This window comes from Mesoplodon densirostris, chromosome 16 (assembly GCF_025265405.1).
Source record: "Mesoplodon densirostris isolate mMesDen1 chromosome 16, mMesDen1 primary haplotype, whole genome shotgun sequence".
Lineage (NCBI taxonomy): Eukaryota > Metazoa > Chordata > Mammalia > Artiodactyla > Ziphiidae > Mesoplodon > Mesoplodon densirostris.
The window spans coordinates 4,886,069-4,906,280 of record NC_082676.1 but is presented as its reverse complement, the minus strand read 5'-3'; the positions used below and the strand labels follow the sequence as shown (position 1 = coordinate 4,906,280).

Genomic DNA, 20,212 nt, shown 5'->3' with positions numbered 1-20,212 from the left:
GCCAGAGGGGCCTCGTGTGACTGGGAGCTGGCCCGAATCCAAGAATCACCCAGCGAGTCCAAACGCGACAGGGTGTGACGAGGGGTCCGGGAGGGCTCCAGCTGGACCACCACTGCTGCTCAGAGACCCCTGGGAAGCCTCTCCTCGGGGCTGGGCTGGCTCAGGGCTCGCCTAGACTGTGGTCTGGTGGACGGGCTGGGGTGGCCTTGAGGTCGGGCCTGAGTCTGCTCAGGACCTGCTGGGGCTCAGGCCCACTAGGGTCCGCTGGCAGCCTGCCGGGGCTGGGGGGGCCCTTCCCGGAAGGGCCGTCTGGAGAGATGTGTTTCCTCACTAGCACGGAAGGACCCACCTCGGGACCTGCCCCAGGGTCAGGGCCTGCCGGGGCTTGGGGCCTGCCGGGAATGGGGCCTGGTGGGGCCGGGCCTGGGCCTACTGCCTGCGGTAAGGGGCCTGGCGGAGTTCGGGGTTCGGGGCCCGCCCCGGGCCGGGGCCTGCAGGTCCGGGCCGCCCCGGGCCGCCCGGCCCGGGCCTGCCTCCCGCCCCGCCGGCCCGGCGCCCCCTCGCGCCCCGGGCGGGCCCTGCACGTCTCGCGAGCGGCCCGGAGCGGCGGGGGAGGCGGGGCCGGCGGCCGGGCAGGGCCGGGGCGGCGCCGAGGCCCGGCCGGAGCGGGAGCCCAAGCGCGGCGGGCGCGGTGGCCGGGGCGGGGGGCTTGGGCCGGCGAAGATGGCGAACGTGGGGCTGCAGTTCCAGGCGAGCGCCGGGGACGCGGACCCGCAGAGCCGGCCGCTGCTGCTGCTCGGGCAGCTGCACCACCTGCACCGCGTGCCCTGGAGCCACGTCCGCGGGAAGCTGCTGCCCCGGGTCACCGAGGAGGTGAGCGGGCCGCGCCGGCCGCCATGCGCCGCCCTGCCGGCGAGCGGAGGCCGGGCGGGGCCGGGCCGGCGGGGAGGCCTTGGAGGCCCCGCCTCGACCGCCCGGCGCCCCCCAGCCCGCCCGCCGGCCCGGGCGCGCCCAGCAGGCCAGGCCGGCCGGCAAGGCCCGGGGCCGCCCGCCTCCCAGGAAGCAGAGGAGCGGGCTCCCGTCCAGCAGCCCCGCCCGGAGGCCGCGCGCGCCCCGCACCCACCCGGGCCGCAGGCTCGTGGGCAGAGCTGGCCTGTCCTTCGACCAGGCGCGAAGGAACTGCCCTCGAGGGGCCGGGCCCCGGCAGCCTGTGCGGCCCTGACACCGCCTTCCAGAGCCCTTGTGGCGGTGCCGCCCGCCCCACTCCAGGGGCACCTGGCTGCGTCCCACCCCAGTGCTGGTTTCCAGCGTTTGTAGCAGAGCAGCCTCCAGCCTGGCCGTTTAAGTCCCCACTGTTTAATCCCACGAGGGTGGACGTGTGCCAGCGCGCACACAGCGCTTATCTAGTGAGATGTGACACTTCTTAATTAGGGATCCTGGGTGCCGCGGGGAGGCTGCAAAAGTGCCCTTTTAGCAAGTGAGGCAGGCGTCTGCGCGCAGGGCTCTGGCCGGCGGCCCTGTAAAGGCTGGTGTCTGTCTCGTGTCTCCTCTTCTGATGCAGCTCTGGCAGGCTGCCCTAAGCACCCTCAACCCCAGCCCCACGGACAGCTGTCCCCTCTACCTGAACTATGCCACCGTGGCCGCCCTGCCCTCCAGGGTGAGCAGGCACAATAGCCCCTCGGCCGCGCATTTCGTCACCCGGCTCGTGCGGACCTGCCTGCCGCCGGGAACCCATCGGTGCATTCTGGTGAGTGCTTCTGAGGGGCTGGCCCCGCACGGGCCCCTGAGCTTCGGGTCGCTGTGTGCTGGCCTGCTGGCCGGGGCCTATGGCTCAGCCCACCAGACCGCAGAGCACAACGGCCCACGGTATCCCCGATGCGGACGATGCTGCCGCGACCGCACCGTGCAACCCCGGCCTTACCGCCGCCGGGGATACCGAGGGCCCCGAGACGGAACACTCTACCCCAGATCAGTTTGGGTGGCAGATCTGAGACTCATCAGACCCAGGCTTCCTGAGCCTGTGTCCGCTGTGCATCGCTGCACGTCCTGCCTTCCTGTCTCGAGAGGCAGTTGACCCCATCTGGTGGCTGACACTTTCTTTCTCACATCGTGGGACAGTGATTCTGGGGAAGGCCCCTGGGATGATGGCTTTGCTGGGGCATCTCCGTCCAGATTGTTTCCACAGTGGCCTCTGACCCAGCTCTGGGGCCCTAGCGCTTCCTGATGGCGGCTCCCATGGGTTGGGCCCTGGTCCCATCCCCCACCCCCAACCCCGCTTCACTCCCCCTCACCACAGCTCCACTCTCTGTGCTGCAGATGGTCTGTGAGCGGTCGGACGCCTTCGCCTCGGCCTGTGCCCTGGCCCGCGCTTTCCCACTCTTCACCCAACGCTCGGGGGCCTCACGGCGGCCAGAGAAGAAGACCGTCACAGTGGAGTTTTTCCTGGTGGGACAAGACAACGGGCCAGTGGAAGTGTCCACTTTGCAAGTGGGTGTCTGGAAGTTCACACCGGGTCCCCGTGCCGCACTCCCCACCGCCCCCCAGCTTGGGCAGAGCTCTCTTTCCCACTCCCTGGGAGGACAGGACAGGGCTGCTGGAATTCCCGAGAAGGCCCCCCGGGGCCTGTCCAAAGCCGGGCAGCGGGCTCCCTCCCCCCAGGGTGGTCTTGTTCTCAGGGTTCGGTTCTATTCAGCCAGTGTTTATCCAGCACCTACCCCGCGCCAGGTGCTTTCACGTTTTGATACTAATAATCCTGCCTGTGTATATATCACATTACCCTTTATGGTGCGCTTTTACATATGTTATTTCATTTGATCCTCCTTCGTTTGATCCTTTGGAGGCACGGCAAGGCTGGAAGTGATTCCCAACCTAGAAGTCCTCGTGTGGGCCGAAGGCCAGGTTTCCCTCCCGTGGTGACCCTCCCAGCCCAGTCGTGCTGTGGTCTCGTCCTCCCCACCTGCAGCCCCCGCTCCAACCGCCACACTCAGGTGGTCCTTTCCCCTCCCCTCCCTCACCCGTCACTCTGTCTCAGGCCCCTTGAGCAGCCCCTCATCCGCTCTGTGCCCCCAGGTCTGTAACGGCTCCCCCCGCACCGGGATTCTTTCCCCGAGGAGGAGACAATGAGCTTCATCTCTGCCCTCCTGACACAGCTCCTCTTTTTCTTCCCTTCACCTCCCGTGGTCCGATTGCTTTGCCTGTCTTAACTCCCTTTCCCCGCTCAGCCCACCAGCATGGAGTTCGCCCACCCGCTTCCTGACATTGTTTTCCAAGGGCCACATCTGCCTGACTTGAGCACTGGTCATCCCTCCTTGCAGGGCACCCGCCCAGCCAGGAGCCTGAGCCTTCTCTCCTCCCCATACCCCTCCCGCCTGCCCCGCCCTCTCCGCATTCCCTTTGTGCCCCCCCCCCACCATGGGGGCATTCTGGCCTCACACCCTCCTCTCTGGGTGGTTTCAGTGCCCCTGGGCTCCAGCCTGCAGTTGGACACCAACGATCACTCCTTCCCTCCAGCTCCAGGGAGTTCCTTCTGAGTTCTGGGCTGGGGCTGGAGGCCTGAGCGTCCTCTACCCGCTCCAAGCCCCTCTCCTCCTGCCCTCAGCCACAGGGACTGGCTTCCTGCTGTCCCTTGGCCTCGCCAAGCCCAGTCCTGCTCAGGGTCCCTCTCCAGGGCCCCTCCGGCTCTCGCTCTGCCTGGTCTCAGTCCGGCTTCTGCCCGCATCCCTTCCTCGGGGAGACCTGGCCATCCTGGCTAGCCCGGCCTCTCCCACACTGCCAGGCCCTCTGCCAGCCGAGAGCCATCCTCACCGGACATTACGCATCTGAGTTTAGCCTCTGTGCCCTGCGCTGGAGTCGGAGTCCCCCAGCCCCCAGAGGGCAGGGTCCTGGTCCTGTGCATAATAATCCCCACACCGGCTTTGTATGTGATGAAGGGTCTCCCTGGCCCCTACATCCCACCCATCCCACTTTGCCCACCTGCACCCCACTGTTCTCTGGGACCATGGCGGCAGCCTCCTAACTGGACTCGCTGCCTCCAGACTCCCCCGTCCGGTTCCGCTTCCCACTGCCTCACAACCAGGCAGGGGCCAGCGCTTTGCGAGTGCTTGTCAGGTGTCAGGCGCTGCTCTGAGCACACATGTGTGCACACAGTTAATTCTCCCAACTGCCCAGTGAAATGGGTTCTGTTAACTCTCCCCACTTTAGAGTTGAGCAAACTGAGCCTCAGAGATATTAAGTGACTTACCGGGGCCACGCCAGCATGGGGTGGAGCCAGGCTTAAACCGCGGCCACTATCCGTCAGCCCTCTTTCTCTTCTGTCTTGGATCGTGAGCACATGAGTCTCTGACACCCCGGCTGGCCTTTTCCTCACCACGGGGACCGCCTAGACCCCATGTCTGTGGCCTCTCCTACCCTCCTCCTCTGTGGCATCTAATGGAACAATGTGTTGTGATTCTCTGCTGGACTTGCGTCCCTTGGGCATCTTTGAACTCAGAGTCTAGTGTGGAGCCTGGCGCACAGTAGGTGCTCACGTAAACGTGGATGGAATGAATGAATGAGTGAATGGATGATCCTGCTTTTTCTTTTTCTTTTTTTTTTTTTTTGCGGTACGCGGGCCTCTCACTGTTGTGGCCCCTCCTGTTGCGGAGCACAGGCTCCGGACGCTCAGGCTCAGCGGCCATGGCTCACGGGCCCAGCCACTCTGCGGCATGTGGGATCTTCCCAGACCGGGGCACGAACTCACGTCCCCTGCATCAGCAGGCGGACTCTCAACCACTGCGCCACCAGGGAAGCCCTGGATGATCCTGCTTTTGTGATGAGGAAACTGAGGCACAGTGAGGTGCAGGCTCCTCCCCCAAAGGTGCACCCTCTCACCTGAGCCTCCGTGGGGCTGGCACTGACGCGCTTCCCAGACAGCGGCTGCAGGTCTGTGCAGCCCCCCACAGACAGAGACCCTCACCCTCCTGGGGGAGAGCCTGCTGGCAGGCAGCAGGGGCTGCACGGCACATCTGAGCTGTCAAGTCTCTGCCTCTGAGGCTCCAGGGTTTAACTGCCTCGAGACAGCCTGAGAGGTGGCTGGGCCGCCGCTGTGGGCCTGGAGCCTGCCCTCCCCGTCCCCACGGCGCTGGCAGAGGCGGTTAGGAACAGGGTGCCGTCCTCACCTCCCCCAGACCCACGCTGCGCCTCTCTCTTGATGTTGCCTCTTCCCTGCACTGGGAAAGGCAGCCAGGCCCTGGAGGTGGGTGCTGGAGGGCCAGGTGGGGCAGGAGGCAAAGCCGAGCGTCAGGGCTGACACGGGTGGACAGAAGTTCTTGGAGGAAGCTGCGAGGGGAGGGGGGACAGCCGGTTTGGGGATGAGCATGACCTCTGCGTGTGCACGTGCCCCGTCTGCAGTGCCTCCCGTGGTGGCCGGTGGCAGGCTCCTGCTGCCCTTTGGGCGCTGGCTCGGTGCGCAAGGCCGGTCTGTCTGTGTCCTTCCCTCCTGGCCCTGTGGCCAGAGCAGTGTCACATCCGATGACCGGGAAAAAGGGTGGGGGTCTGTGACACTCACATGGGGCCCATGTGAGAAAAACGCCTCCCCAGCGGGCCCAGGGACCTTTTCTCCATTGGGAGGATCCAGAGACGCTCCTGGAGGATATGGCCTTTGAGAAGTACCTCAAAGCGTAGCTGGGAGCTTGGCAACAGAAGGGGAGTGGTTTGGTCTGCTCAGGCCACCATGACAACAGCCCACAGACGGGGGGCTTGAACAGCACATGTTTAGGACGTCCAGGGCCACGGTGGGTCCTGGGAGGGCTCTCTCCCCGGCTGTCAGACCACCACCTTCTGGCTGCGGCCTCTTCTTCTTTTTATATATAAATTTATTTATTCATTTTTGGCCACGTTGGGTCTTCGTTGCTGCACGCGGGCTTTCTCTAGTTGCAGCAAGCGGGGGCTACTCTTCATTGCGGTGCGAGGGCTTCTCATTGCGGTGGCTTCTCTTGTTGCGGAGCACGGGCTCTAGACCCACGGGCTTTAGCAGTTGTGGCTCACAGGCTCTAGAGTGCAGGCTCAGTAGTTGTGGCTCATGGGCTTAGTTGCTCCGCGGCATGTGGGATCTTCCCAGACCAGAGCTTGAACCCATGTCCACTGCATTGGCAGGCGGACTCTTAACCACTGCGCCACCAGGGAAGCCCGCTGTGTCCTCTTCTTAGGGGCAGTCATCCCGTCATGGGGCCCCACCCTCCTGACCTCATTGAAACCTGATCACCTCCTAAAGCCCTTCTAATACCATCCCACTGAGGGTCAGGGCTTCAGGACATTCAGTCCATAACAGAGGGCAACACCTCATCCTGAGAAGGGGGTAGGGGGTTGGCAGAGGCCATACATAATGTGTGTTCAGAGCCAGGCAGGAGGGCCACCTGCCACCTGGATGAGGGGCGTACGTAGCAGGAGATGAGGTTTAGAAAGCAAGGTGGGCCCCGTGTAGGCCGGGCAGGATGCCAGACTTGAAGGGTTCCTCTGTGATTCTGGAGCTGTGTTGGACTTTATGTAGACGGCTGGGGGGTCACGGGCAAACTTTTGCTTCCCTTCCACCTGCCCTCGCTCCCCTGGCAGCAGCCTTGCAACCTCTCCCGGGTGACGTGTGCCTCTGACACCTCTGGGCCCCTGGCCATTGGATGAGGAGGGATGCCTTCCACCTGGTCCCAGGGCCCCAGTGACGGCCTTTTGTTTCTCCTAGTGTTTAACAAGCGCCACAGAAGGCGTGCGGCTGGCAGCCCGCATCGTGGACACGCCCTGCAATGAGATGAACACAGACACCTTCCTCGAGGTTCGTAGCCCTGGGGTCCTGCCGGGACTGGGATGGTGTCGGTAGACCCCAGGGAGAGTCAGGAAACCCAGGGCTGCAGGGAGATGGTCCACAGTCTCTGCACCTCGTCTGGGGAAGCCGCGGGCTGCTGCGGACAGAGTCCTGCCGTCCAGCCGGAGCCGAGGGGCCCCCAGGCCTCAGCTGAGGGTGGAGGGAGCACAGAGCTTCCTCCCCAAAGGCCCCTCAGCAGGACTCCAGCCATGAGCTGCAGGAAATCGCAGAGTTTGGAGGGTGAGCCGCCTCTCCTGGGTTTAATCATGCTCAGAGCCAAGAGTCAAAGCCGCGGCATCGCAGCCCATCCCTCTCCCACCGTAAGGCATCTGCTCACCCCTGGCCCAGGCCCTGGCCTCACCCTGATTTAAGCCGTCTTCACGTGTTTGTGTGTTGTTGTTTTTTCCATGAACACATCCAGGAGATTAAGAAAGTTGGAAAAGAACTGGGGATCGTCCCAACCGTCATCCGGGATGAGGAGCTGAAGGCGAGAGGATTTGGAGGTGGGTGGGGTCTGGTCCGTGCAGATCCTGGCCTCAGGAGCGGCCCGGGGCACCTGCGTGGCAGGGGGGCACCAGGCTGCATGGAGTGTCGTCCCAGGCTTCGCCCTGAAGGAACCCAGCCCGTGTCCAGCCCCAAGGCCAGACCCTGGGAAGCAGACCATCTGTGGGGGAGGGAGGAGGCAGCGATTCAGATTCTGATTCAGACCCTGGAAGCCTCAGGATCCAAGGCCTCCCCCGCCCACTCCCTCTGCAGCCTCCCACATGCTGCCGTCCTGGCTCCCCGGCTAACCCAGCAGGGCCTTTCTGTTCCTCGAATACACAAGTTCACGTCCACATCAAGGCCTGCACTTGCGGCCCTTTCTGTCTGGGATGCTTTCCCCCGAGGTAGTCTCACGATGGGACCGTCTTACCCTGCACCTCTCGGCCACCTCCTCAGAGAGCCTTTCCTGATTGCCAGGCCCGTCCTCCCCCGACTCCCAGGCACTGAGATGCGGTGACGACTAGGACAGGAGCTTTCTGTCTGGCTGGGAAGGTCACTGTCGTTGTTACCGGAGGCTGCAAAGCCAGTTACCCCAGAAGGTAGCAACTGAAAGCAACACGTGTCCGTCGTCTTGCAGTCCTGTGGGTGGGGAATCGGGCGTGGCTCTCTCGAGGCTGCGGTCATCTGAAGGCCCCACTGGGGCTGGCCACATGCTCCCAGCAGGGCTCACTCACGGCCCTGCCAGCAGGCCTCCGGGCCCCACTGGCTGTTCCTTGTCTTGTGGGCCTGTCCTTGAGCAGCTCACAACGTGGCAACTACTTCTCTCAGAGCAAGGTCTCCGAGCAAGAGACGAGAAAGAGCAAAGCAAGATAGAGGCAAGGTCTCCTGTTGTCACCTAATCTTGGAAGTGGTCTTGTCATCTCTGCCACACCCAGAGGAACTGAGACAGGCAGTCCTGCCCATACTTCGGGGAGGGGATCCACACGGTCGTGAATGCCCAGAGGCAGAATCTGTGGGCACGTGTTAGTGGAGGGAGAGGCGGTTCAGTCAGAAAGCCTCACGGAGGAGGTGACGTTTGCAGCGGGTCTTGCAGGATGAGTAGGAGTTTGTCAGGCAGCTATTACTGCCTCTTGTCCTGGTTGCTACGATTGTTCAGTTCGATTACTGGGGGACCTTGAGGCATGGGCTGTGCCCACGGCAAGCCACAGTTTTCTTGAGAAGATGGGGCATAGAAACCAACAGTGAGGCAGTGGGAGGGGGGGGTCGGAGGGGAGGTACATCCTGAGTGCACGGAGAGGTCAAGGAAGGGAGGGTGAGCAGGGGCTGGAGCGGCCTTCAAGAACTATCCAAAAATCACTTCGTTCTGCAATCCTGTTCACGTCTTTCTGGGAATGATACAATATTTTTTTTCTCAGCGGGTTTTCTTGCCTCACACTACTTCGTGTAGAATTCATTTGCAGTCCCAGGGCAGTGAACTCATTTGCCTTCCCCGATCCCACACCAGCCAGGGGGTGGGAGGGGTCGGGAGGGGGCAGGGAGCTGTCCGGGAGGAACGTCCACAGGCCAGTGGCTACTTCAGGGAGAGAGCAGTGTTGCTGGGGGGCTTCCGGGAGTCCTCCGCTGGGTCCAGCCCGTGCCTCACTGACATGTCCTGTGCTTTCCCTAGGGATCTACGGTGTGGGCAAGGCTGCCCTCCACCCCCCAGCCCTAGCCGTCCTCAGCCACACCCCAGACGGAGCCACCCAGACCATCGCGTGGGTGGGCAAGGGCATCGTCTACGACACCGGGGGTCTCAGCATGAAGGGGAAGGTGAGGTGCGGGGCTGGGGCTCGGGCGGGGCCGGGCGGGAGGGCCCCTTCTCAGGCGTCGGAGGAAGGAGCAAGGTTCCTGGGCCTCGGAGTCGGGGCGTCCAGGGGAGAGGCCGTGGGGCCCAGTCCCCCGAGAGGCAGACGATTTCACGCCTGCACTTCAGGCAGGAGGCAGGAAACAGAAAATCTGGAGAAGAAGGAAGGGGCCTGGGGAGATGCGCACCATCTCCACGACCGTCTGAGGTCCCCCAAGAGGGTGCTTAGTGGTGGTCCTCACGAGACCTCTGGAAAGCAGACACCCTGGTTAAAGGGAGGGGAGTTTGGGCCCAGAAGCCAGGCACCTGGGAGCGTTGCTGGGAGGCTGCAAGTCCCAGAGTCTCTCTTAAGGGTGGCCCCTCCTCACGCCCAGGGGCCTGCCCTGCACCAGGAGCAGGAGGAGAGGTGTCTTCATCTGCTCATCCCACATGCAGGTGCTCCAGGCCTGGGCTGGGCTCTAGGGGGAAACTGGGAAAGAGACCTGGAAGAGGAGAGTCAGCCATCCCAGAGAGGGAGCTTTAGACGGCTGAGTGCAAGCTAAGCTCACGCGGGGAAGACACTGACGACTGGCAGCCCCTGTGGCTCTCAGGCGCGTCCTCTTGGCCCAGATGGTGTTTTAAAATCCGAATTGGTTACCAGCATTTAAAAACAGGAAGGGGCCTCCCTGGTGGCGCAGTGGTTGAGAGTCCGCCTGCCGATGCAGGGGACACGGGTTCGTGCCCCGATCCCGGAGGATCCCACATGCCGCGGAGCGGCTGGGCCCGCGAGCCATGGCCGCGGAGCCTGTGTGTCCGGAGCCTGTGCTCCGCAACGGGAGAGGCCACAGCAGTGAGAGGCCCGCGTACAGCAAAAAAAAAATAAAAAATAAAAATAAAAAATAAATAAAAACAGGAAGAATTCTCACGGGACTGGGTCTCTTACCTTTTGTCATCTCAGGGGACCTGGCAGCGCCGGCCCTGCGTTCACACCTGGAGGCGGCACCCTGCTGCAGGGTTGGCACCCTGCTGGAGCCGAGCGGCAGCTGCCCCTGTGGGTGCGCCGCCTTCCTCCGGCTGGCCGCGGGTCCCACCGCTCCCTGTCGCTCCTCTGACATCACACCCCAGGGTCAGCTGCTATTTAGTGTAGGGCTTGTGCTGCTACTTTCTGCACTTCTGTATTTGGTACCTAGAGTGGATGATCTTTTTTTTTTTAACATCCCTCCTCTTCTAAACAACAAAATTATTTTCAGGACTAATCGGGAAATGAAACAAATAATAAATGTTTAAAAAAACCAAACACCAGTAGTGAATTCCCCGATAGTGAATTCCCTTTTATTGAATTCCATATATATTATCATGCCAATAAAAAATTAACAATGAATGTTATAGTACAAATAAAGAAAACAGGCATCCATTAACACTTTTAAACAGCATTAATGTGGGCTTCCCTGGTGGTCCAGTGGTTAAGACTCCACCTTCCACTTCAGGGGACGTGGGTTTGATCCCTATTCAGGGAAGTTCTGCATGTTGTGAGGTGCGGCCAAAAAAAAGAAAATAGCATTAATATCATTTTTGATAGAAAAAAAACTGATGCCTCCATGTTGTTCTCTCGTGGTGCTGTATGCCAGCATCAGACTCTGCTGTCAGGCCTTAGTTTCTGCGGATTTGTCAATGACCTTATCAAAATTGGTCATCTTCACATCTTTACGTTCACTAGACAGAGGTACCAGATTGGTCAGTCTATGTTCACTCATAGTTGATCCAAAACCACACAATTAATTTTAATTTTGAAGAGTTTCTATCCCATGAAGCAACTGATACACAGATACTCAGGGAAAGTCTCCAACAGTAGGGTCCCTCGGCAGAGACCACTAAGAATCCCATTTCCCAAGAAACTCCCCAGATTGGTATAGCATCCCCGTCTCCGGTCCTTTGAGATCAACTCCAGCAGCTTTCAGACGTCTGTGGGATAAAAACGTTTTAAACACCACAACTCCAGTGGTTGCCCGAGACGGACGGCAGCAAAGAGGCTCGCTGCTCCCCGGGGTTCCCTCCGAGCGCACCATCCAAAGGCAGGAACTCGCCGTCACAGGCGCCGTGGACGCTGACCGTCCGCCTCCGGAGCCCGCCCGACTCAGAGCCAGGGCACCGCGTGGAGTCTACGCCACGGGCAGTGATGAGTGTCCGTGTAGGATGGTGTTGCTGGAGCTGATGTTGTAGGAGGTGACATAGGTGGATTTGAAGCTTTCATTTAAGTGATTAGGACTCGCTTCGGCCAACAGCAGGAGGAATATTTTTCCACTGATGACAATGGGCAGACTGACTTTTAGTCGGTTTATTACCGTTTGAAATTCCCTGCAGATGATGAGCCCCTCTAGCTGCACCTGGTGCTGGTCCCCCGCCCACACCCTCGATAGGGGCTCTTGCCCTGAGTTCTGGGGGGCAGACTTCCAGGCTCATTTGGATGTTGGCTGGTTAGAGGGCGGGAGTGAGAAGCAGGGCTTCCTGGGAATTCGTCATTTTGCTGGTGGCACCCTCTCCCCATTTTGTAGGAACAATCCCGGTTTTCAAAGATTTTCAAGGCAAATCAGGATCAGCATGAATTAACAGGTCTCAAGTGTGTTAGACTCAGGACCCCTTCCAGTCTTCACAAGTATTGATTCCAAAGAGATTTTGTTTATAAGGGTGATGTCTGCTGGTATTTACCCTACTAGAAATTAAAACTGGGAAATTTTAAAGATATTTATTAATTCATTAAAAAATAACAATATGACCCCATTGCATACCACTGTAAATAATACAGTCTTATGAAAAGAACTGTATTTTCCAAAACGAAAAAAAATTACCGAGAGGAGTGGCAGTGTTTTACATTTTGGCAGCTCTTTAACGTGTGCCTTAATAGAAGACAGCTGTGATCAGCTGTGCTATCTTCTTCTGCATTTAATCTGTTGTGATCTGTTTTAGTTGAAATGTAAAAAGAAAATCTGGCCTCAGTCCTTTTGTAGTTAGAAAAGGGAGAAGCCTTTTAGTACCCTCTTCAGGTAACTCAGGACATTCTCCTTTGCTATTACACCAAAACTTGACAGGTGGGAGCTTCTGAAAGGTTAGTTATGATGCGGAATCTGAAACCATGTCTGTGAGCTTTGGTGTTCTGCTATGTTGAAATCTGTCTGTCTTGAACTTTGAATGTATCATTTCATAATATCACACATGATATGGGTCATTTGGAAAATATTGTTCACAGAGTTATGCAGAACCTCCAGATTTTGACACATTTCATTATATAATATTTTTTAAAACCATATTCGTTAATATCACCGTCTATCTCATGTAAAAAGGTGAGTGTTAGGAAGCCATCATGGAGGCAGATACAAGTTTTCCAAAATTCTGATTTTTGCTTGACAGCTCAAATGTTACCACTGGCGCCAAGCAATGCCCGGTGCCCTTCTGGAGGTGAGAGGCTCACTTTGATAGTTTTTGAGAAAATGTCTGCAGATACCTGAGTCTGGATCCCCAGCATCTGTCAGTGGTTCCTCCAAGTACAATGGTGTTTGCAAGAACAGAGGCTTGCTGAGCTCAGGAAAGACTCAGTGCCCGCTCCCACTTGGGCTCCGGCCGACCCACCGTGACCGACTGCCGGGCGTCGGGGAGAGAGAGCAGGGCCTTCCCGGCACCTTCCATCCCATCACAGACAGTGTTGGGAACGGCCGTACCCAACGGCAGAGATTTTGAAAAGTTAATCGTTTACTGCTTCAGCAAGAAGATTCGAGTGAAATGGGCAGTGCCTTATCTCCCGGAAGGCCTGGAAATGAATCCAGTGACCGCCAGTTCCCGTGGGGCCCTGGGCCACGGCTCCAGCCATCACTGCCCCTGCCCCATTGCTGCAAGTGTCAGCCTACCAGTGACCAAGGCGTTACCATGGAAATCGTTTCTCTTATAGAAACAGGAACGACAGGTGGGGTCTGAGATGCTGGCACAGTCCGTTGAGCTGCGTTTTGGGTGGGACATTTGTTCTGCCCGTGACAGGGGATCATGGGGTTTCAGTGACCATCTCGAGCCGTTCTCTGTGCGGCCATTTTGCAAGGGGTTTGATTCTAGGTCTGAGGCCCTGTTTTGCCTTTTAAACAATCTTGTGGTTTCTCGCAGATTAGGTCAAAATAGATGGCTTCTTTTCAATAGTGCTCGCTGAGTCATTTTCACTCAACTTAATTGTAAAAGCAGCTCCGTTTATATCTAAAAATACTTTCCATTGAAACTCGAGGCTCACGTAATCCAATAAGCGTTCAGAAAATTCACTCGGCACCTTTCGATCCCAAATCCTTACATCCGATGACCTGTTGTTAATTTAAAATACAAACCTGTCAGTTAGTGTTGGGAACCTATGGAACGTAAAAACGCGCAGCTGCTCTCAGCTCGCTTACAGAAAATCGTGTTACCCCTGTGGCCGGAGGGCGCCTCTGTCCCCAGTGGTCCTCCCATTAGACCCGTCACCCCGGAGACGCCAACTGGGGCGGGTGACAGGTATCCTCAGGGTGGGGGTGGGATTGGTGATGTCACGGTGATCGGTGACATTTGGGAAGAGCGCCCATTAACCCGGACGGGGCGGTCAAGGTAGGGGGACTTGGTCATGGCCTAGCCAGGAGCCAGGCCACGGCGAATCCAGCAGCTCTGGACGTCTCCCCCTCCCCCTCCCCTCCTCACACAGTTCCCTTCAGTAACTCCCAAAGCTCTGCTCGAGCCAGAGGCACCCCGGCATCTTTGGCCCTTGCTTCCCGTTGCTTCTAGGGGACCCCAAGCGACCAGTGGCGTTTCCTGGGTTCTGTGGGCACCGGGTCCTGCACCTCCGGGGCCCTGGTGTACGGGCTGCGGCGGGGGCCCTGGCGCTGGGGGGTCAGCATCCGCTCACCTCTCTCTCGATCCCCCTGTGCCACCCGCAGACCACCATGCCGGGGATGAAGAGGGACTGCGGAGGCGCCGCAGCCGTGCTGGGGGCCTTCAGAGCCGCCGTCAAGCAGGTGGGTGCGGCCCCGTCCTCCCCTCGCGGCCCTTCTCCCCAGAGCGCCCCCCCGTCCTTCCTGAGCCTCTGCAGCCCCCTGGCCCCTTTTCCTCTGCACCCCAGCACTGGGCCCCTCGGGCTCCTCCACCCGAGCCTGTCACCTTCCCCTGTGCGTCCGGCTTCGCGGGTCCCCGCTGAGTTCTGAGAGCCTCGCCCGTCCGGACCGAAACGGGAAGGGTGCTGGGGAGCAGGCTGCCCGCCCGGCCTGCCCGCTCTCACTCGGGGTCCGGTGCTCAGGGTCGGGGTCTGCGGAGGGCCGGGCTGCTGTTTGGCGGAAGGGGCCCGGGGTCGGCCCTGGAGTAGCCTGGGTGGCCACTTTGAGCACAGACGTCCAGGGCAGCCGGAGGGCCCCGCACTCCCCACCCAGGGCACGCCAGGCCTCATGGAGCCCGACGATTGGAATCAGATTGCTGAGCCAGGGGAGCCCTGTGGAGGGGGCCAGCAGCAGTGGCTGCTCCCCGGCGTTTGGAGTTGTAGAGGGTGTTTATCCAGCAAAGGGGGGTGGGCGCACACCGGCCGTCCAGGGCCACTCACCTCTCAGCTCCTTCGGGCGCTTCTGAGAAGCCCGGCCCTTCGTGTCACCAGATACAAGCCCTCCTTCCCCACAGACGGGCCACCTGAGCAGCGTGGCTCCCAGGGCTGGACATGCGGTGAAAAGATTTTGGCAAATAGTTTCTGCCCAGGCACCCCCAAGAGGGAAGCAGGAAGTCCGGGAGGAAGGAGGGCTCGGCCTGCGTCCCGACGGTGCCAGGGGGCCTCCCTAGAAGGGAGAGCTGCGGCCACAGCACCGGCCCCCCAGGAGCAGCATGTGGCACCCCTCTGCGGAGCCAGGGGTGGGGTGGGGAGGGGGTCTTGGCCCTCGTCCCCTCGCCCTGCTCGGCACAGGCAGGCCCGGCCTGGGGGCTGCACCCAGCTCACCTGCCCGCCTGGGGCCTTGCGGGCTGAGCCGGGCCCGCCCCCTCGGTGGATGAGCTCGACAGGGATGCAAGGGGAAAGGCCCAGCCGCGGGCGGCCACTGCTTGTTGTCAGCTCGTGGGGGAGTGTCTGGAGAGCTCACGTGGCCGCGCTGCCCAGAGTCTTTGCTGAGGGGCCCGGGTGACTGCCCGCGGAGGGTCTGTCCTGGCATCCGGACAGGTCGGCTGGGAGGCGCCCCAGCAGGTAGACCTGTCCTGTGTGCAGGGAGCTGCTTGGCAATTAACGCCGATTCATCAGCTGGCGGCCGTGAGTGGTCTCGGGACTCCTCTGGACCCTCCACCGCTGGGGGTGCTGCCGTGGGGTGCTGAGGGTCCCCACCCCACAGGGGCCGAAGCCTGGAGGCTCCGCTTGTAACTGGTTTTTTAAGAAAAGGAGCGTCGGGCTTCCCTGGTGGCGCAGTGGTTGAGAGTCCGCCTGCCGATGCAGGGGACACGGGTTCGTGCCCCGATCCCGGAAGATCCCACATGCCGCGGAGCGGCTGGGCCCGCGAGCCATGGCCGCGGAGCCTGTGTGTCCGGAGCCTGTGCTCCGCAACGGGAGAGGCCACAGCAGTGAGAGGCCCGCGTACAGCAAAAAAAAAAAAAAAAAAAAAAAAAAAAGAAAAGGAGCGTGCCTCAGTATGAGCCTCAAAACGCGTAACGATGGTGACGGATCATAACCCCCAGAACAAAATAAGTATCCACACTTCATACTGGTAGGCATAAGTCATTTATTCACAGCGGAATCCCAGTTGCTTACTGTAGAAGTGATAGAAATAGAAAACCACCATTTGGCAAACAGCAGCGTAGTAATTGTTTCAGGTGAGAATGACCAACAGATGCTAAAATGAGAGGTGAGTGTGGCGAGAATGGGAGCGAGAAGGTGAGTCCACACAGGGCCTTCCGTGGTGGGACACGGGGCGGGGGTCACTGTGTCCCCGTGGACTCCACCAGGCAGGGACGGCACACACAACCTGAGGGTAGGCACAAGGAAGCACCAGAGACAAGAGGCCAACCTCGGAAGCCCGCAGGCCAGCGGGTTTGTGCGGTGAGGGACCTTGACCGCTGACCACCCTGTGTGGGCGGGAGACAATGGCTGAGCGAGGCCCCTGGGGAGCGGCCGGGCTGGGCCTCAAACCCGGCAGCGCAGCCCCGCTTCCGGGCTCAGCGCTGCATTGCATGGACTTTGGTGGCGGACCCCTGGCCTAGAGCCCGCCGCCAGGGCCACGGGGAGTGCCGGAGGCTGTGCTCGCTGCTCCCTGGACTCCTGTCTGTCTGTCTCTGTCCTGGTGGGTCAGAGGAGAGTTCCGGCCCATCCTCCCCCCGCCCCCCGCTGGCACCCCCAGACTGTACCTGGAGCCTCCACCCTTGTCCCTGCAGGGTTTCAGAGACACCCTCCATGCTGTGTTCTGCCTGGCTGAGAACTCGGTGGGACCCAGCGCCACGAGGCCGGACGACATCCACCTGCTGTACTCAGGAAAGTAAGGCCGACCCCGCCCGCCCCCCTCACGGTGCCTGCCCCCTTCACGTTGTCTCTGTTGTTGGAACTCGTGGCCCTTCTTAGGGCCCTGCGGGCAGCCCTGGCCACGCCCAGCTCACTCCGGCCAGGGCCAGACGCTGTGGGGAGGACGCTCTGTGTCAGGAGCCCCTGGGCAGCAGCCGCTTGGTCCCAGGGTGGCCGCGAGCCGGGCCGTGTCACTGTGCGAGGTGTCGGGTGCCCCGCAGGGGCTTGGGACCCACCCTGCCTTAGGGGGACAGGCCCTTTCCGACCTCTAGGCTTACTGTCCTTCGGGTGTCTGAAGCCTGCACCCCCAGACCCCCAGCTGAGGGCCCCTCCCTGCATCTCCTCCCTGAGATCAGCCCTTGGGCTGCTCCTTCTCAGCTGCAGGAGGAAACACTTGAGTCACAGCAGGTAGCCTCTGGAGGAGCAGGTGGCCCCAGGTTCAGAAGAGCGGAGTCCGCTCGCCCGCCCTCCCACGGGCGCCTGTCCCCAGGGTGACCCCGAGAGGCGCCGCCTCCCCTCACTTACCCAGACAACCCTGTTCTCCCATCTGACAGATGAGGAAACTGAGGCACAGGAGCGGGTGGGGGGCGTCACTCCGGCCCCCCTTGCTCGTGACCCTGGCGCTGCATTTCTTTCGGGGACAGGAAGGAGGGGCTCTAAGTGGGGTCTCGGCTGCACCCTAGGACTGTGGAAATCAACAACACGGATGCCGAGGGCAGGCTGGTGCTGGCAGACGGCGTGTCCTACGCGTGCAAGGACCTGGGCGCCGACATCATCCTGGACATCGCCACGCTGACCGGAGCTCAGGTGGGGCCCTCAGCAGCGGCCCCCGAGGAGCCGGAGGCCACCCTGACTCTGAGAGGGGTGGGGTCTGCGGTCTCTTCATCTTCGTAAGGGGTCGGAGCTGGCCCAGGGGGCTCCACGGGGGTGCAGGTGCGCAGGGCCCGAGGACCACAGCGGGAACGTCAGGGCAGGACAGGGACCGTCCCCCAGGTGGCCGCACTCGGGCTTCTCTCGCTGTCTTGCTGCCTGGCTTTCTGTCGGCCCCTCTTCTGTCCTGGATGCTCCCCGCCACCCCGACCTGGGTACCCTCCCCCCCGGCTCTCTCCATCTCTCCCCGCGTCCCTAGGGCATCGCCACGGGCAAGTACCACGCGGCAGTGCTCACCAACAGCGCCGAGTGGGAGGCGGCCTGCATGAAGGCCGGGCGGCAGTGCGGGGACCTGGTGCACCCGCTCGTCTACTGCCCGGAGCTGCACTTCAGCGAGTTCACCTCGGCCGTGGCCGACATGAAGAACTCAGTGGCGGTAGGTGTGGAGCAGGATGGAGCGGGGTCAGAGCGACCCCAAGAAGCAGCAGCAGGGCGGATCAGGGTCCCCCCACGAGGCCCCAGATCCGGGCTCTGGTCGGGGGAGGGGAGAAGTCGTCCAAAGTGGGGACGCGCCGCTCGCTGGTCCCGCTGCCGGCGCGTCCTCCCCACTCCGGGCTCTGCCCCCGTCGCCCCCATCAGCTCTATCGCTGGCGCCCCCCTTGCCCGGCGTGAAGGCAGACCCCGCAGCCCACAGGCGCGGCCCTCGGGGTCACTCTCTGCCGCTCCCCGCGTGGTCGCTGAGGACAGTGGGGTGGAGCGGGTGCGGGGCGTCCAGCGAGGGCCCAGCTGGACGCAGCCCCGAGGGCGCTCTGGGCGAGCCCCTCCTCAGCGTCCCTGCCGCTGGGTGCCGAAGGTTCACGGCTGTCCTTCTCCCCCAGGACCGGGACAACGGCCCCAGCTCCTGCGCCGGCCTGTTCATCGCCTCGCACATCGGCTTCGACTGGCCCGGGGTCTGGGTCCACCTGGACATCGCCGCACCCGTGCACGCCGTGAGTCCAGGCCCCGGGGGTGCCCCTGCCTCCCCCCTTAGGACTCGCTTGGCCGGCCGGCCGCTTTGCTCCCCTCCCCGGCCCCTCCCCGCCAGGCTGGCTGCTCCCACCCTCTCTTGCGTCCAGAGCCCCTCTCTGGCTCCAAAGCTGCAGGCTGAGCTCATCGGAAACATTGTGTGTGAGGGTCACACGGCCAGCTGTGGTCCCCCTGACCTCTGGCCTCCTCATCCCTGGGAACAGCGTGGCTGCTGCGTGGAGTCCTTCCCGGCCGACCCGTCCTCGGCAGGAGGCCCAGGGCCCTCGGTCTCGCCCTTTCCCACCCCAGGGAGACGGGCTGGGGGCAGGGAGCCCAGGGCCGTGTCCATCAGCCCGTCGCCCACCGGCCCGGAGTGTAGCGGGACAGGGAAGGGGGCCGTGGGGCATGTTGCGGGGCAGACGTCCTGGTCCAGGAGCCAGGAGTCCCCACCCACACCCCGGCGGCGGGTTTGCCGAGAGGCTCTGGCTCGGCCGCACGTGTTTCCACTGCCCTCGCCCACAGGGTGAGCGGGCCACGGGCTTCGGTGTGGCCCTCCTGCTGGCACTCTTCGGCCGGGCCTCTGAGGACCCTCTGCTGAACCTGGTGTCCCCGCTAGGCTGTGAGGTGGACGCCCAGGAGGGGGACGTGGAGAGGGACTCCAAGAAGCGCAGGCTCGTGTGACGTGGCTGCCCCGCCCGGCGACGCTGGGCTTTTTACCTCACTTTGCACTGATTAATTGTAAGCAATTGGATGATTATACCTTAAGATGAGCTTCGGTTTGTTTTGTTTTTAGTTGTCGTGGTGACGGAAAGGGCTCCTTCTTGTAAGTCTTAGGAGACAGCTCAGGGTTTGGCAGGGCCCCCGGGAGGGATGTGCGGGCAGCACTGGGCTTGTTTCTGTTTGATTCGCTGCCAGCTTCTGCAGACCGTGCTCCCTGCTGGGGCCTCCGCATGACCCCGGGCCCCAGGATGCATGCGCGGCCCTGACACTCTGGGCTGCGTGGCCCTTGGGCCGCCTGCCCCTGCTCAGTGTCCACGGTGGGTGCCGTGGCCCAGTCTCCAGCCCAGGCCCTGCGCGTGGCACCCACATTACAGAGAGCCCAGGCCCGTGCTCCAGCCAGGGCTGCCGCTGCCTCCAGGCAGCCCTGCCCTTTGAAAGGATGGAGGTGACTTATTTCGGGGACCCAATTTTATGGAGCAAGAGGAAGCTCTACTCTGGCCCCTTAGAATTCACTGGGGGTGGAATTAAATATGGCTGAACCACATCACATCTTTGCCTCCGTCTCACTCTCTCTCCAGCCCGTTTTAGAAAGCAACCCTGATGCCTGCCCATGGGCCTGAGGCTCCAGGATGCCACCACCTTCTCCCAAACCAGCATCTGGCTTTGAGATGCAGTTTGTCAACCTCGTTTTTACAGATGAGCACCCTGGGGCCCTCGGGTCCAGGCCTGCACAGCCTGGGCCATCTTGGATCTGAGGGTTCAGAGTGCAGACTCCTCGGGCTCTTAGGGCTTTCCCACGACCTGCAGTCTGCAGGGAAGGCTGTCCCGACGCCCCGAGCACATCACGAGGCAAGTGTTGTACGGGTTCAAGTGAAGGTCCGCCCCGGGCATGTTCCTAGGTGCTGAAGGGCCCGGTCTGGCCAGGTTTCAGGGAGACCTCCGACCTGGGCCCAGCGGAGGAGATCGG

At 61.4% G+C, this 20,212-nt stretch overlaps 1 protein-coding gene across 4 annotated transcripts; it reads left to right on the top strand.

The window, feature by feature from the left end:
• Window positions 1–653: 653 nt before the first annotated feature.
• On the top strand, window positions 654–20,144 carry NPEPL1 (aminopeptidase like 1). 4 transcript variants are annotated; one of them, XR_009530139.1, is made up of 13 exons: window positions 654–873; window positions 1,562–1,747; window positions 2,317–2,487; window positions 6,713–6,802; window positions 7,254–7,335; window positions 8,982–9,124; window positions 14,075–14,152; window positions 16,527–16,627; window positions 17,334–17,457; window positions 17,780–17,956; window positions 18,399–18,509; window positions 19,048–19,263; window positions 19,824–20,142. XR_009530139.1 is itself a non-coding variant. In XM_060078385.1 (13 exons), exons 1-12 carry the CDS (start codon window positions 724–726, stop codon window positions 19,259–19,261), a joined length of 1,533 nt encoding a protein of 510 aa, XP_059934368.1. In that variant the 5' UTR covers window positions 654–723; the 3' UTR covers window positions 19,262–19,263; window positions 19,824–20,144. The 4 variants fall into 4 exon arrangements, 3 of the variants coding, with proteins under 3 accessions (XP_059934368.1, XP_059934367.1, XP_059934366.1); XM_060078385.1 differs by having other exon boundaries at window positions 19,142–19,263; window positions 19,824–20,144; XM_060078384.1 differs by lacking the exon at window positions 19,824–20,142 and having other exon boundaries at window positions 19,142–19,779.
• Window positions 20,145–20,212: the final 68 nt, after the last annotated feature.